The 10,468-nt window shown below is 49.4% G+C and overlaps 4 protein-coding genes across 4 annotated transcripts; 1 reads left to right on the top strand and 3 right to left on the bottom strand.

Moving 5' to 3' along the window:
* Positions 1–37: 37 nt before the first annotated feature.
* VTN00DRAFT_3457 (uncharacterized protein) lies at positions 38–345 on the bottom strand (the record flags this gene model as incomplete). The annotated part of the gene is made up of 2 exons (XM_069429776.1): positions 38–54; positions 108–345. 2 exons carry the CDS (start codon positions 343–345, stop codon positions 38–40), a joined length of 255 nt encoding a protein of 84 aa, XP_069282838.1.
* Positions 346–2,952: 2,607 nt separating this feature from the next.
* Positions 2,953–4,817, bottom strand: VTN00DRAFT_3456 (uncharacterized protein; the record flags this gene model as incomplete). The annotated part of the gene is made up of 5 exons (XM_069429775.1): positions 2,953–3,365; positions 3,421–4,263; positions 4,331–4,563; positions 4,621–4,681; positions 4,739–4,817. 5 exons carry the CDS (start codon positions 4,815–4,817, stop codon positions 2,953–2,955), a joined length of 1,629 nt encoding a protein of 542 aa, XP_069282837.1.
* A 915-nt stretch (positions 4,818–5,732) lies between these two features.
* On the bottom strand, positions 5,733–7,771 carry VTN00DRAFT_3455 (uncharacterized protein; the record flags this gene model as incomplete). Its single annotated transcript, XM_069429774.1, has 7 exons — positions 5,733–5,809; positions 5,883–5,933; positions 5,992–6,093; positions 6,156–6,954; positions 7,013–7,174; positions 7,234–7,404; positions 7,466–7,771. The coding sequence occupies 7 exons, from the start codon at positions 7,769–7,771 to the stop codon at positions 5,733–5,735; spliced, it is 1,668 nt and encodes a 555-aa protein (XP_069282836.1).
* Positions 7,772–9,198: 1,427 nt separating this feature from the next.
* On the top strand, positions 9,199–10,105 carry VTN00DRAFT_3454 (uncharacterized protein; the record flags this gene model as incomplete). The annotated part of the gene is made up of 2 exons (XM_069429773.1): positions 9,199–9,709; positions 9,786–10,105. The coding sequence occupies 2 exons, from the start codon at positions 9,199–9,201 to the stop codon at positions 10,103–10,105; spliced, it is 831 nt and encodes a 276-aa protein (XP_069282835.1).
* Positions 10,106–10,468: the final 363 nt, after the last annotated feature.

Here is a 10,468-nt window from a genome sequence, read left to right as displayed (position 1 = left end):
CCTGCCAATATCTCCTAGGGGGTTCTGGGGTATTCCTCTACCCCCTAGAGGTCTCTGGGTGGTTCGTCATTGCAGCTTTGTGATCCCATGGTTCTTGCTGGCCTGACCTTGTGTCCGGCTGTTCCCTAGGATTCTAGGGTCTTCTGGGGGTTCTGCTTCAGTTCCTGGGTTACTTTCCTGGTCATCTTTGTTCATAATGAGCCCTGGGGGTCCAGGGATGTTCCATTGGCTTGGGATTGGGGTGTCTGGGACCCCTAGGATCTCTGTGAGCTGGCTTGCCGCGTGGCCATTTGCCGGGGTTGACGCGTGGATAGTGCCACCACCATGGAGCTCTGGGGCCTCCATGGCGGTTTATAGAAGCCTAGAGGCCTCTCTGAGTTGAATGACGTGTAGAAAAGACGTGTTTTGTATAGGTGCTGATTTTGATGTTCATGTGACGCTTACTGTCATAAGACTGGCTTTTAAATGGGTGTAAAGATGCATCAAGCTTCATGGTATAGAGATATACCGTCTGACTGGGTGATTGGGGTCACTGAGAATGGCTGGACAAATGATCAACTGGCCTTTCTTTGAGTCAAAGAGGTATTCCATAATCATACCATGCCTGTGCAATTGGCAAATATCGATTATTGGTGCTTGATGGCCATGGAAGTCATATTACTCCTGAATTTAATCAACTTTGCACCCAGAATATGATTATCCCATTCTGTATGCCACCTCATTCCCCCAATCTTCTTCAACCACTTGATGTCAGCTGTTTTGCACCTTTAAAAAAGGAATATGGATAGAGGGTTGAGAAAAGCATGCATCTTGGCATCAATCATATTGATAAACAAGACTTTCTCATTGCATATCAATCTGCACGAAGTGAAGCCCTATCCACATCCAATATTTGCAGTGGGTTTGAAGCTACTGGCTTGGTCCCATATCAGCCAGGTCAAGTGCTTTCGCGACTTCATGTTCAGATGAAACACCAACACCACCTACTACATCTCACAGCAATCAATCAGCATCCTGGGTGCCTGAGACACCTCATAATATCAAGAAATTGGAGCGTCAGACCCGGGCTCTTAAGCGCCTGTAACGGCGGACCTAAGATTTCTTAGGCGGAGGCTCGTTGGGTTTATCTTGAGGACAGAAAGCAAGAGAAAGAGGTAGATGAATAGGCCGTTACTAGCAATGTTGCTATCAAGATTGCTATTTGAGTTGACCACGGGGTCCTGATCCCCATGGTTAAGGAGCGTCTTTATATACATTTAATCGAAATAGCCCTTCTGATTAGGAGACTGAATCGAAGACCCCTCATCGATTCGTATGGCCTGAATCGAAAGAGGAGGTCTGATTGTATCCTGATTGCTTTGTCGGCCTGTAGTTTCTCCGAGAGCTTCCCCTCTCATAGCCTGACTTCTGCAAGCATTGTAACAGCGCCTTATAAACCGTAATTCAAAAAGCCCACCAAATCCAGCAAATCAATCTCTTGATCAACTAGTAAAGGGCTGTCAGATTTCAATGCATAATGCAGTCCTTCTTGCACAGGAAAATAAGGAGCTACAAGCTGCCAATCAGCGCCAAAAAAGAAAGAGGAACGCATCCAGATCCTACATAGCTGCTGGAGGTATTCTAACACGGGCAGAGGGTCTACAACGTGCTCAAGAAGCTGATCAAACACAGGAAGGGGTGGTTGAGCAGCCAGATCCACGGCCATCGAAGCGGGCACCACCGCGGTGCAGCATATGTAATTCACTAAAACATACTGCTCGCCCTAGCCGCTAAGCAGCTGATTTCCATGTATATAGCTTTAATTTTTGGGGTTGCTGTCATATAATTAGTTATTGAATATAATAGACCGTGGGTGGGTGATCCACTCGGTGGGGTGATCCATTCGGTGGTTGATTACGTTGACTATATAAATGATGCCTTTTCCTTAATAGCATGAAAACATAAATAGATAACTATCAATATGCTGACTTGGAAATTGCATAGATTTACTCTAGTATAATCTTGGCAATGCTTTATAACTGTGCTATGTCTATGTTCAGGGGTTGGCTACGTACGTACGTAGCTATCTACCTGACGTAGACGTTGAGCCTGGGTTCCGCCAAGTACATATACATACAATAATTGAGTTACGTTCCTCGAGGAACTGTCGCCTAGGCACGTCCAGGCCAATAGTAGGATACACGAATGGGAATGAGGAAATGAGAATCTGGATATATCTATGTCAAATGTAGATTTCAACAAATTGGGGTCCATCCCGTTCCTTCGAGCGCGGCGTGAACCATCGGGTCGTCGATAAGACCGTCCGTTCTAACGAGGTTGACAACCGCTCGCGGTACCGAGATCACCGGATTTTATGCATCGCAGGTAAGGAAGGCTTCTTTAAACAAAACTCTTTGCTTGTACATGTACCACAGAAAAAAAACAATCAGGCTGATAAGGGTGACTTAGAACCCATATCGTGGTCTGTGTAGTCTTGGGGCTATATCAGAGGCATCTAGATTGAAAGGGGGGGAGGAGAAGAAAGGGGAAGGAAACAAAAGGGGGCCTGGTCTGGTGGATGAACCTGCGTTTGTTTGATGTGAGTGTTGCCGTTTATATTATTGGAGCCCTCCTGCGCCGACTTTGGGTTCCGGTTTCTCTTCGAACAAAACTTGTGGTGCTTGTTCTTCTTGTCCAGTATGAATGTTGCCCTTCTTAGCCTTTCCTCTTGGCCTCTTCTTCTGGCATGGAAGGTTAGGTCACATATGTTTGATTTCGCTTTTTCATTGTTGAAGGTCTGAGTTGAAGACTCCTTCTATAATTATATTTATACAGCAATTATCCAGTGTGAAGTAAGGAAGGAGGACGCGCAAGAATTCTTTTTATAAGACAGAGGAAAGGTTGTATATGGCATTCGCAATGAACTTGGGTTTTATTTCAATAAGCTATATACTATAGATGGGACATATATGATTATCCACTTTTAACCCTCAATTCCTCACACGTCCCATTCTCCCCGTTCCCGTATTTACCTTCCGCCGATACCTCCCGTTCAGCCTTCTTAGCAGCTGACCTCGTCCTGGCCATCAACGTCCCCACGTCCGCAGGACCCGTGAACTGCTTCCTCCCAGTTGTGAACCACGTTACGACGCTGATAAGCGCAATGACACCGATCGCGGCGGAGGTGTAGTTCATCGAGTCCTTAGTCACGGGGCTGCTGTAGGGGAAATTGAAGGTGATGGAGCAGAAGGTGAGGAAGAGGAGACCGATGGCGTTGACGGTCAGGGAGACGGGGAGGGAGAGGGACCAGGGACCCTGGAAGGTGGTTAGGTGGCCGGTGAAGTAGCCGAGGAGGCGGGAGAAGAGGGGCATGGCGTAGGAGAGGTCTGTTGTATCGATAATCGTAAGTAGGTGTACGGATGGACTACGTCTGGTACTTACAGAATCCCTCCGTCGCGATCGAGATGACGGTCTCAAACCCCGTCCACGTACCGAAGTAGATCGCATCCAGCGCCATCTGAATCACCAACGTCAAGAGGATCGCATTGAACGGCACCTTACGCCTGCTGTCTACCTTCGCGAAGAACTGCGAGAAGGGGAGCCCGCGGTCGCGCGCGAATGCGTACACCGCGCGAGACCCCTCCGCCATCAGGCTATTCGCGGCCATGATGGCGATGACGGCCATCATGCTGGTCAGGAAGCACGCCCCGACTTTGCTCCCCGTGGAGTCGTAGAAGATCTGGATGACGGGGACACCCGTGGACGTGTTGGCGGTCTCGTCGATGTTCCTGATGCAGAAGCACAGAGTGAGGAGGAACCCGAAGCCCGTGACGGCGCCCAGGACGACGGAGAGGATGATCGCCTTGGGGGCCTCCTTGGATGCGTTCTTCATTTCCTCTGTCATGTGCGACGGCGCGTCGTAGCAGCACATGGCGAAGCAGGCCTGTAGGATGCCAACGATGGAAGCCATGGCGGATCCCCAGCCCGTGAAGTTCTGGAACTCCTGAAACACGAACGAGGTCGGTTGCATTCTGTCATTAGTTGCGAGGACTGTGATCACCACGATCACGAAGGAGCACACGTTCCAGATCAGGACTGCTCGCGAAATGCGGTTGAGGAGGTGAGGGCCCCAAATGTTGATCCCAGCCGCGAGGAATGCGATCGCGTATGCGACCAGCACTGTGTGCCAGCGCTCGATGGTGAAAGTAGGATATACGAGATTAGCCTGCCCGAGGACGAAGTTTGCTGCGACAAAGTTGTTTGTTGCACCCATGGCGATTATTCCTGTATGTGATCGGTCAGTCTCCAGTGAGTAGGAAGCTCGAGAACACAGTTCTGTACTATATCATACCTGTCAGCATAAACCAGCCAGCGACATACGAAAGTCCTCGTGCCACCTTGGGCGGAGATAGGATCGCAACCCACGAATACTGGCCGCCCGCGACAGGGTACATCGAGCACATCTCGGCCATGGGAAAGGCGACGGCCAGAGTCAGCAAGCACACGGCGATCCAGCTGTATACCATGACAGGAGGCCCTCCGGCGTTAACACCGACGATAAAAACACCGCTCAGCGCAGTCCAGCTGTGTATCTCTCTTAGTTGATGTGGCAATGGCTCGGGGCAGTTTCTGTTCACGAACCTGGTGACGATGCTGAAGCTGAAACCGACCATCCCCAGCAGTCCAAAGGACCGCTTGAGCTCTGTTGACGGGCATTAGCATGTTGTCTATCAATACCCTCAAGGTGGTAAGATCGTACCCTGTTTGTATCCCAAATGTTCAAGCCTGACATCTTCACTGGTGGCCTCTGCGAAGACCTGGGCGTCATCTACCGCCATGGCTGAGTCTTTGCCTTGGATAAAAAGACCCCGCAATCGACAGTCTCGTGACAGAAGACGTAGGAGGACATGTCGTACATTTTATAGTGACTCTGATCCTTTATGGAATAGATCGAGGCCCTATGTAACCCAGAGGTGTCCCCATCCCTTGCTTTCTTTGGGCGGATACTCCGAACAGATCTGACGGAGGTTCTTCCCCATGGCGCGGTCGGAGAGTCGCCGCGCGACTGATAACGATAAGCACTCCGCGACGGAGCTTCCCCCGTTCGAGAAACTCTGCGCGACAGACCTCGGCCTGTCGTGGTCTGATCGGCGCGATAACAGCCTGGCGATGCTTGTCGAGACGCCCTATGGAATACTCCCCGCGGCGGGGCGGGCTTGGCCGACAATGCTTATTTGCCGGCCCGGTAGCTTAGGCCTCGTGGGCATATCTTGCACACAACATATGTCATCGCCTTCTGTCAGTATCTTGAACACTGCGACTGGGCATCTTTGTCATTCGATCTCTGGCCCTCTTGGCGTGGGAAGAAAAGGAATGTTCGGAACGTCCCGTTTCACGGCGGAATCTGTTAGAAGATCGGGGCTCACCAGTGGAATTGGGCTTATCTGGCCACTACCTCTTGTCTCCATGCAAATATAGCACGCCGGGTTATTGCATAGAATTTTCTAGGGACATTGATCGCCCTATCCATTTCTACTTTGTTCCCGCAGATTCGGATTCGAAACCGATCGATAGTGGAATCTGTCATGTCGCACAATATTATTAGACTGAAAATATCATCGGAAATATATAAATGCCAGAAGTGAATTCATATAGTTACAGTATAGATATATTATATAAGAATTGAGCATGGAATTGCCTTGACCTTCGTACGTTCATTACAAAACTCGTCAGGAAGCTTAATAACCAAAAGCTTAATCACGCCATAGCGATGAGACAGTCTTCGCCATGGTAAAGAATTGCCAAGGCGCATCGCCGTGCGCAGCCAGATCTGGAGACATGAAATTCAGTAAGATATACCCGAAAACTAGTCAATGATGTCGTATGGGTTGTTAGAAGCTCACCTCCCATAAACGAATCCTTGTTAGTTGTCCGCGGTAGTTGGCCGTTGGACGCTTTGAAAGTTCGGTCAGAACTTGAATCACCCTTTAATTTCAACAGCAAATGGTTTACCGAAAACAGGAACATTGATACCGATCTGTCCAACGTTAACTTGACGCTGGAAACGCTGAGCGCTGACGGGGTTCGTGGTGAATATCGAACATCCATTTCCAACTGTGAGTGTGTTAGCAGTCTCGAGACGGAAAGCGAATAGATTGGGGTGGAATGTGACTCACATCGATTCTCATTCACAATCTCAATTGCTTCGTCCAAATCTCGCGCCTCGAGACAGACGAGGACAGGACCAAATATCTCTGTTTGGTAGCACTGCATATACCGCTGTACTCCAGTGATAATCGTTGGCCCGACGAAATTCCCGTTCGGATACTCCGGAACCTCTGGGTTGCGTCCATCCAGTATAACCTCTGCCCCCTCCTCAACAGCACTCTGGATGATCTCTTCGACGCGTTCTTTTGCAGCCTTGCTGATGAGAGGGCCAATGTCGGTACCTTTGTCAAGGCCGCAACCTAACTTCAATGATTTGGCGATTTCAACTAGCTCTGGGATCCATTCCGACGTCGAGCCGACCAAGACGATGGTGCTGAGGGCCATGCAGCGCTGACCGGCAGCGCCAAATGCTCCTCCTGCCACCGCGTAGAGTGTCTGTATCTTGTTCGCGTCCTCCAGGATAACGCCATGGTTCTTTCCGCTGCATTCTGCCTGCACTCGTTTCCTAGTTGCGGTCGCGATCTTGTAGACATGATCTGCGGCGTCCTCGGAGCCGACGAAGCAGATCGCACTCACTGGGGGCTGCGCCAGCAGTTTCTCGACGGCGACTGAACTGCCGTGTACAATATTGAAAACTCCAGTCGGGAAGCCTGCCTCCAGGATTAATTCCCCAAGAAGCATCGCCGGAGTTGGACACCGTTCAGATGGTTTCAATATAACCGCATTTCCGGTGATAAGGGCGTATGGAATGAACCAAAGGGGTATCAAGAATGGGAAATTGAACGGTGTGCAGACAACACATACTCCCTTTGAAATGTGTAAGAAGAAAGCTAGTTCTGGAGGTTGGTTATGCTATGAAACTTACCAGCGCTTCGTGAATTGTATGGCTTTCAGTAGACTTCAGACATACGTATTGTCCAGACGTGTTTGGAACGGAACACGCAGATTCAATCATATCTATTGAGCGCACCACTTCTGTCAGAGCATCATCAATAGTCTTTCCCTCTTCGAGGGAAATGCAATGGGCCTAGATAATTATAAGCATCCATCTATGGATCACAAGTGGAATGGGAAAAAATGTCTCACAATCTTTTGCGAATTGGAGCGGATGATATGTATAAGGGAGTACAATAGCGATCGGCGTTCGGAAAATGAGGTGAGGCACCATTTCCTCTGTGCTTCTTGCGCAATGCGGACTGATGTTTGTATTTCCGCGAGAGTGGAGTCGGGAACACGAGTAAGGATTCTCTGGGTAGCCTAAAGGAATTTATCAGAATGGAAAAAACATAATCTACTGTACACAATTCACTTTTCTTACAGGATCATGAACAAGCGTCCAAACGTTGGATTTGGAAAGAATCAAGTCTCCTCCTAGGAGGTTGCGTGTTACCCTTGGTGGAGCATGCGAGCGACGGCCAGAGCCCGATTCCGCCGGAGAGGCAGCTACGGGCGTTGCCGGATCCTGCTGCGGCGTCTGGGGATCGCCATCTGTCGAGGACTTTTGCAACTGCTCTGCATTTTCCTGATTATTCTGCTCTAGGGTGATGGTAGAATTCACACTCGCACGCCGCTTTGGTCTTGGTTGCTCGTCCAATGACTTTCTCGAGGAACGGGACCTTTTCATGGCCGTAATGGGATGTTAAGACTCAACGATCCCGTCATTCAATAGGAAGAGCTTTAAGCCTACTATGCAAAAAGGAATTATGTTAATGGAGTTCGTGTTTTGGTCGTTCATCCTGTGTCCTCCCGCGTGGTGCTTAATTGAAAGGTCTGATAAGGAGTCGGCCGGCGGTTATCGTGACGCAGGAGTATTATGCTTATCTTATCCGCGATTGTCTCCGGTTGGATGCTCCTTTAGCCGAAGGACGGTGCAGCTAGGAACTCAGGGCGAGTTCTTCCTTATTGGTGGACAATGTTAAATAGTCTCCGCTGCCGAAGTAGCTCCGTGCACCGAGTGCCATGTGTGGAATCTGTTCCTGCTCCTGGAGGAATGTTGAAGTTGCGAAGCCATTGTGACAGGGCTGGTTCCGGAAGATGCGTGTAAGAGTAGTGCGATCTTCGGGATATGTATATGCAGTATCTCGAAGAGTCGAGGATGGCTCGAATTGGATGATGGTGGAATTGAGGCGCATGGACCAGCCTACCCCAGATGCGCCGGATCCCGAGGCCCCGAGATCCCGAGCCCTGGAGCCACACTCACCTTCCTGATATGGAAAGTAGGGTTTAAAGTAGGGTTTAGGGCTTTGCCTTGAACTCTCCTGTCGGTCCCTAACTTGCTCCCGATCCGATCTTTCTCTCGTTCTGGATCATCTCCTCAGCCCAGACGCACATTCTTATTTTTTTCCTAGGGTTTCCGTTAGCAATGATCGCTGAGGAGTGGGGTATTTGATGGCTTGGAGCTGACTTAGTCCTCTTACCCTGGGTAACAGCCCTGCTATTACACGGTACAGTATTCAGGGGTTTGTTTCATAGTAGGTACCTAGTTAGGTCTCCAAAGCTGACGTCAAACTTCAATTAACTAACACTTTGTCCATTCTTTGCTTTTTCGCTGCTTCTCACACGATATCATCCGTGACCTGCTAGACGAACTTTGCAAGTAACATACCTAGAGGTTCCCCTTTTATTCACCTCTATACAATGTACTCCTAGCACCGCGGCATCAAATCATATGTAACGGATGTAGGAATCTGGTAGGCAGTCAATTATGCATCACTTCAAATATAAACACTGAAATAATTAACAAGGAGGATACTCGGGTTCCCGCGGAGTTGAATACCGCACTTATACGTGACAATACAACGGATCTAGATGTCCCCGCAACCGCCAGGGACAGCAGCATAAACCAAGCATAAAAGGGGGATCGGATCGACCAGGAACCGTTCTGTTCGTGCAGTTCATTTGCTGTTTGATCTTAGTCCCAGTTGTAAAAGTGGGTCTTGGGTGCAGCCTGCCCCGTATGTATGTATCCGTAGCTTGAAACGACACCAAAGATAAGGGACCTAAATTTAGGCACCGGGATTTTTGCTCTTAAAAATAACAGAATTCTCTGCGATGAGTTCGGAATTGTCATCTTCATCCACGTCCTTTGCCCGAAATATGCCTGAGAAATCGCTGTCCGGGAAGACGTGTCTTGTCACTGGAGGAGCCGGAGGGCTGGGCAAGGTGATAGCAACCAGATTCCTCGAAGCAGGTGCCAACGTCGTCATCTGCGATGTGAACGAGGATCGTCTCAAACAGGCTTATGTGGAATTATCAGCGAAGGGTTCTGTGAGAGCAATCACTGCTGACCTTGCGTCAGCGGATTCTATTCAGACTCTGTTCAACGAGATCACGAGCAACTTCAAGACGTTGGACATTCTGGTCAACAATGCTGGAATTATGGACCGGTTCGACCCAGTTGGAGATCTGGAACTGGACCTCTGGGAGAAGGTGATGGCGGTCAATCTTACGGCTCCGTACCTTCTGAGCAAACTGGCCGTACGCAACATGCTGGATCAGCCTGAACCCAATGGGTGCATCATTAACATCGCCTCTGTTGCTGGTAAGGCAGGATGGGCTGCTGGTATGTTCCGCTCGAAGTCATCGTTCAGGGATTCTATCCGCTGGTATGATTCTTACGATTTCCGCCCATGATTTAGGAGCTGCATACACCGCCAGCAAGCATGGTCTGGTCGGACTGACGAAAAACACGGCCGCGTTTTACGGCAACAAGGGAATTCGTTGCAACGCACTCATGATGGGTGCCATGGAGACGAATATCTCCGATGCATTCTATGCTGGAGTGAATGTCGAAGGAAAAGACTTCATGGTCGATATCTTCAGATCTACCAAGTCTTCATTGTGTGATTTGGATCAGGTGGCGGATTTATGTCTTTTCCTGAGCGCCGAGAGGGGTGGTAAGGTCGTCAACGGTGCCTGTATAGCCGCTGACAACGGCTGGAGTGGTGTCGTTGGTTAGGGACGTTTTATCTGGTCCTTATTCTGCTTGTCTTGATGGCAATACTGGTCATTTTACAAGTATCTCCCTAGCGTCACTGTCGACGATGATCGCGCAACCACTTCTCCGACGTGTCATTCGACCTAAGGCTTTGTTCCCCCATCCTACCTCAGCTGAAGACGGTCCAGGGCCAGAATCAGGGGCCACACATGGATTAACGAGCGAGGAATTGTATCCAATCTTGTTGGGAGGTATATCGGGTTACAATTATGTACAGTACAGGGCCTGTGTTGTAGCAATAACATATGTATGCAGTTCCGATGAATTTAACACCTCAGAAATAGTAAGCTTGCCGGCCGCGTCCAGGGTTAAAAAGGTGGAGTC

This window comes from Thermoascus crustaceus (genome assembly GCF_041956765.1).
Source record: "Thermoascus crustaceus strain CBS 181.67 unplaced genomic scaffold VTN00scaffold_15, whole genome shotgun sequence".
NCBI lineage: Eukaryota > Fungi > Ascomycota > Eurotiomycetes > Eurotiales > Thermoascaceae > Thermoascus > Thermoascus crustaceus.
Note: the sequence above shows the minus strand (reverse complement) of the source record. Positions and strands in the feature narration are given on the sequence as shown.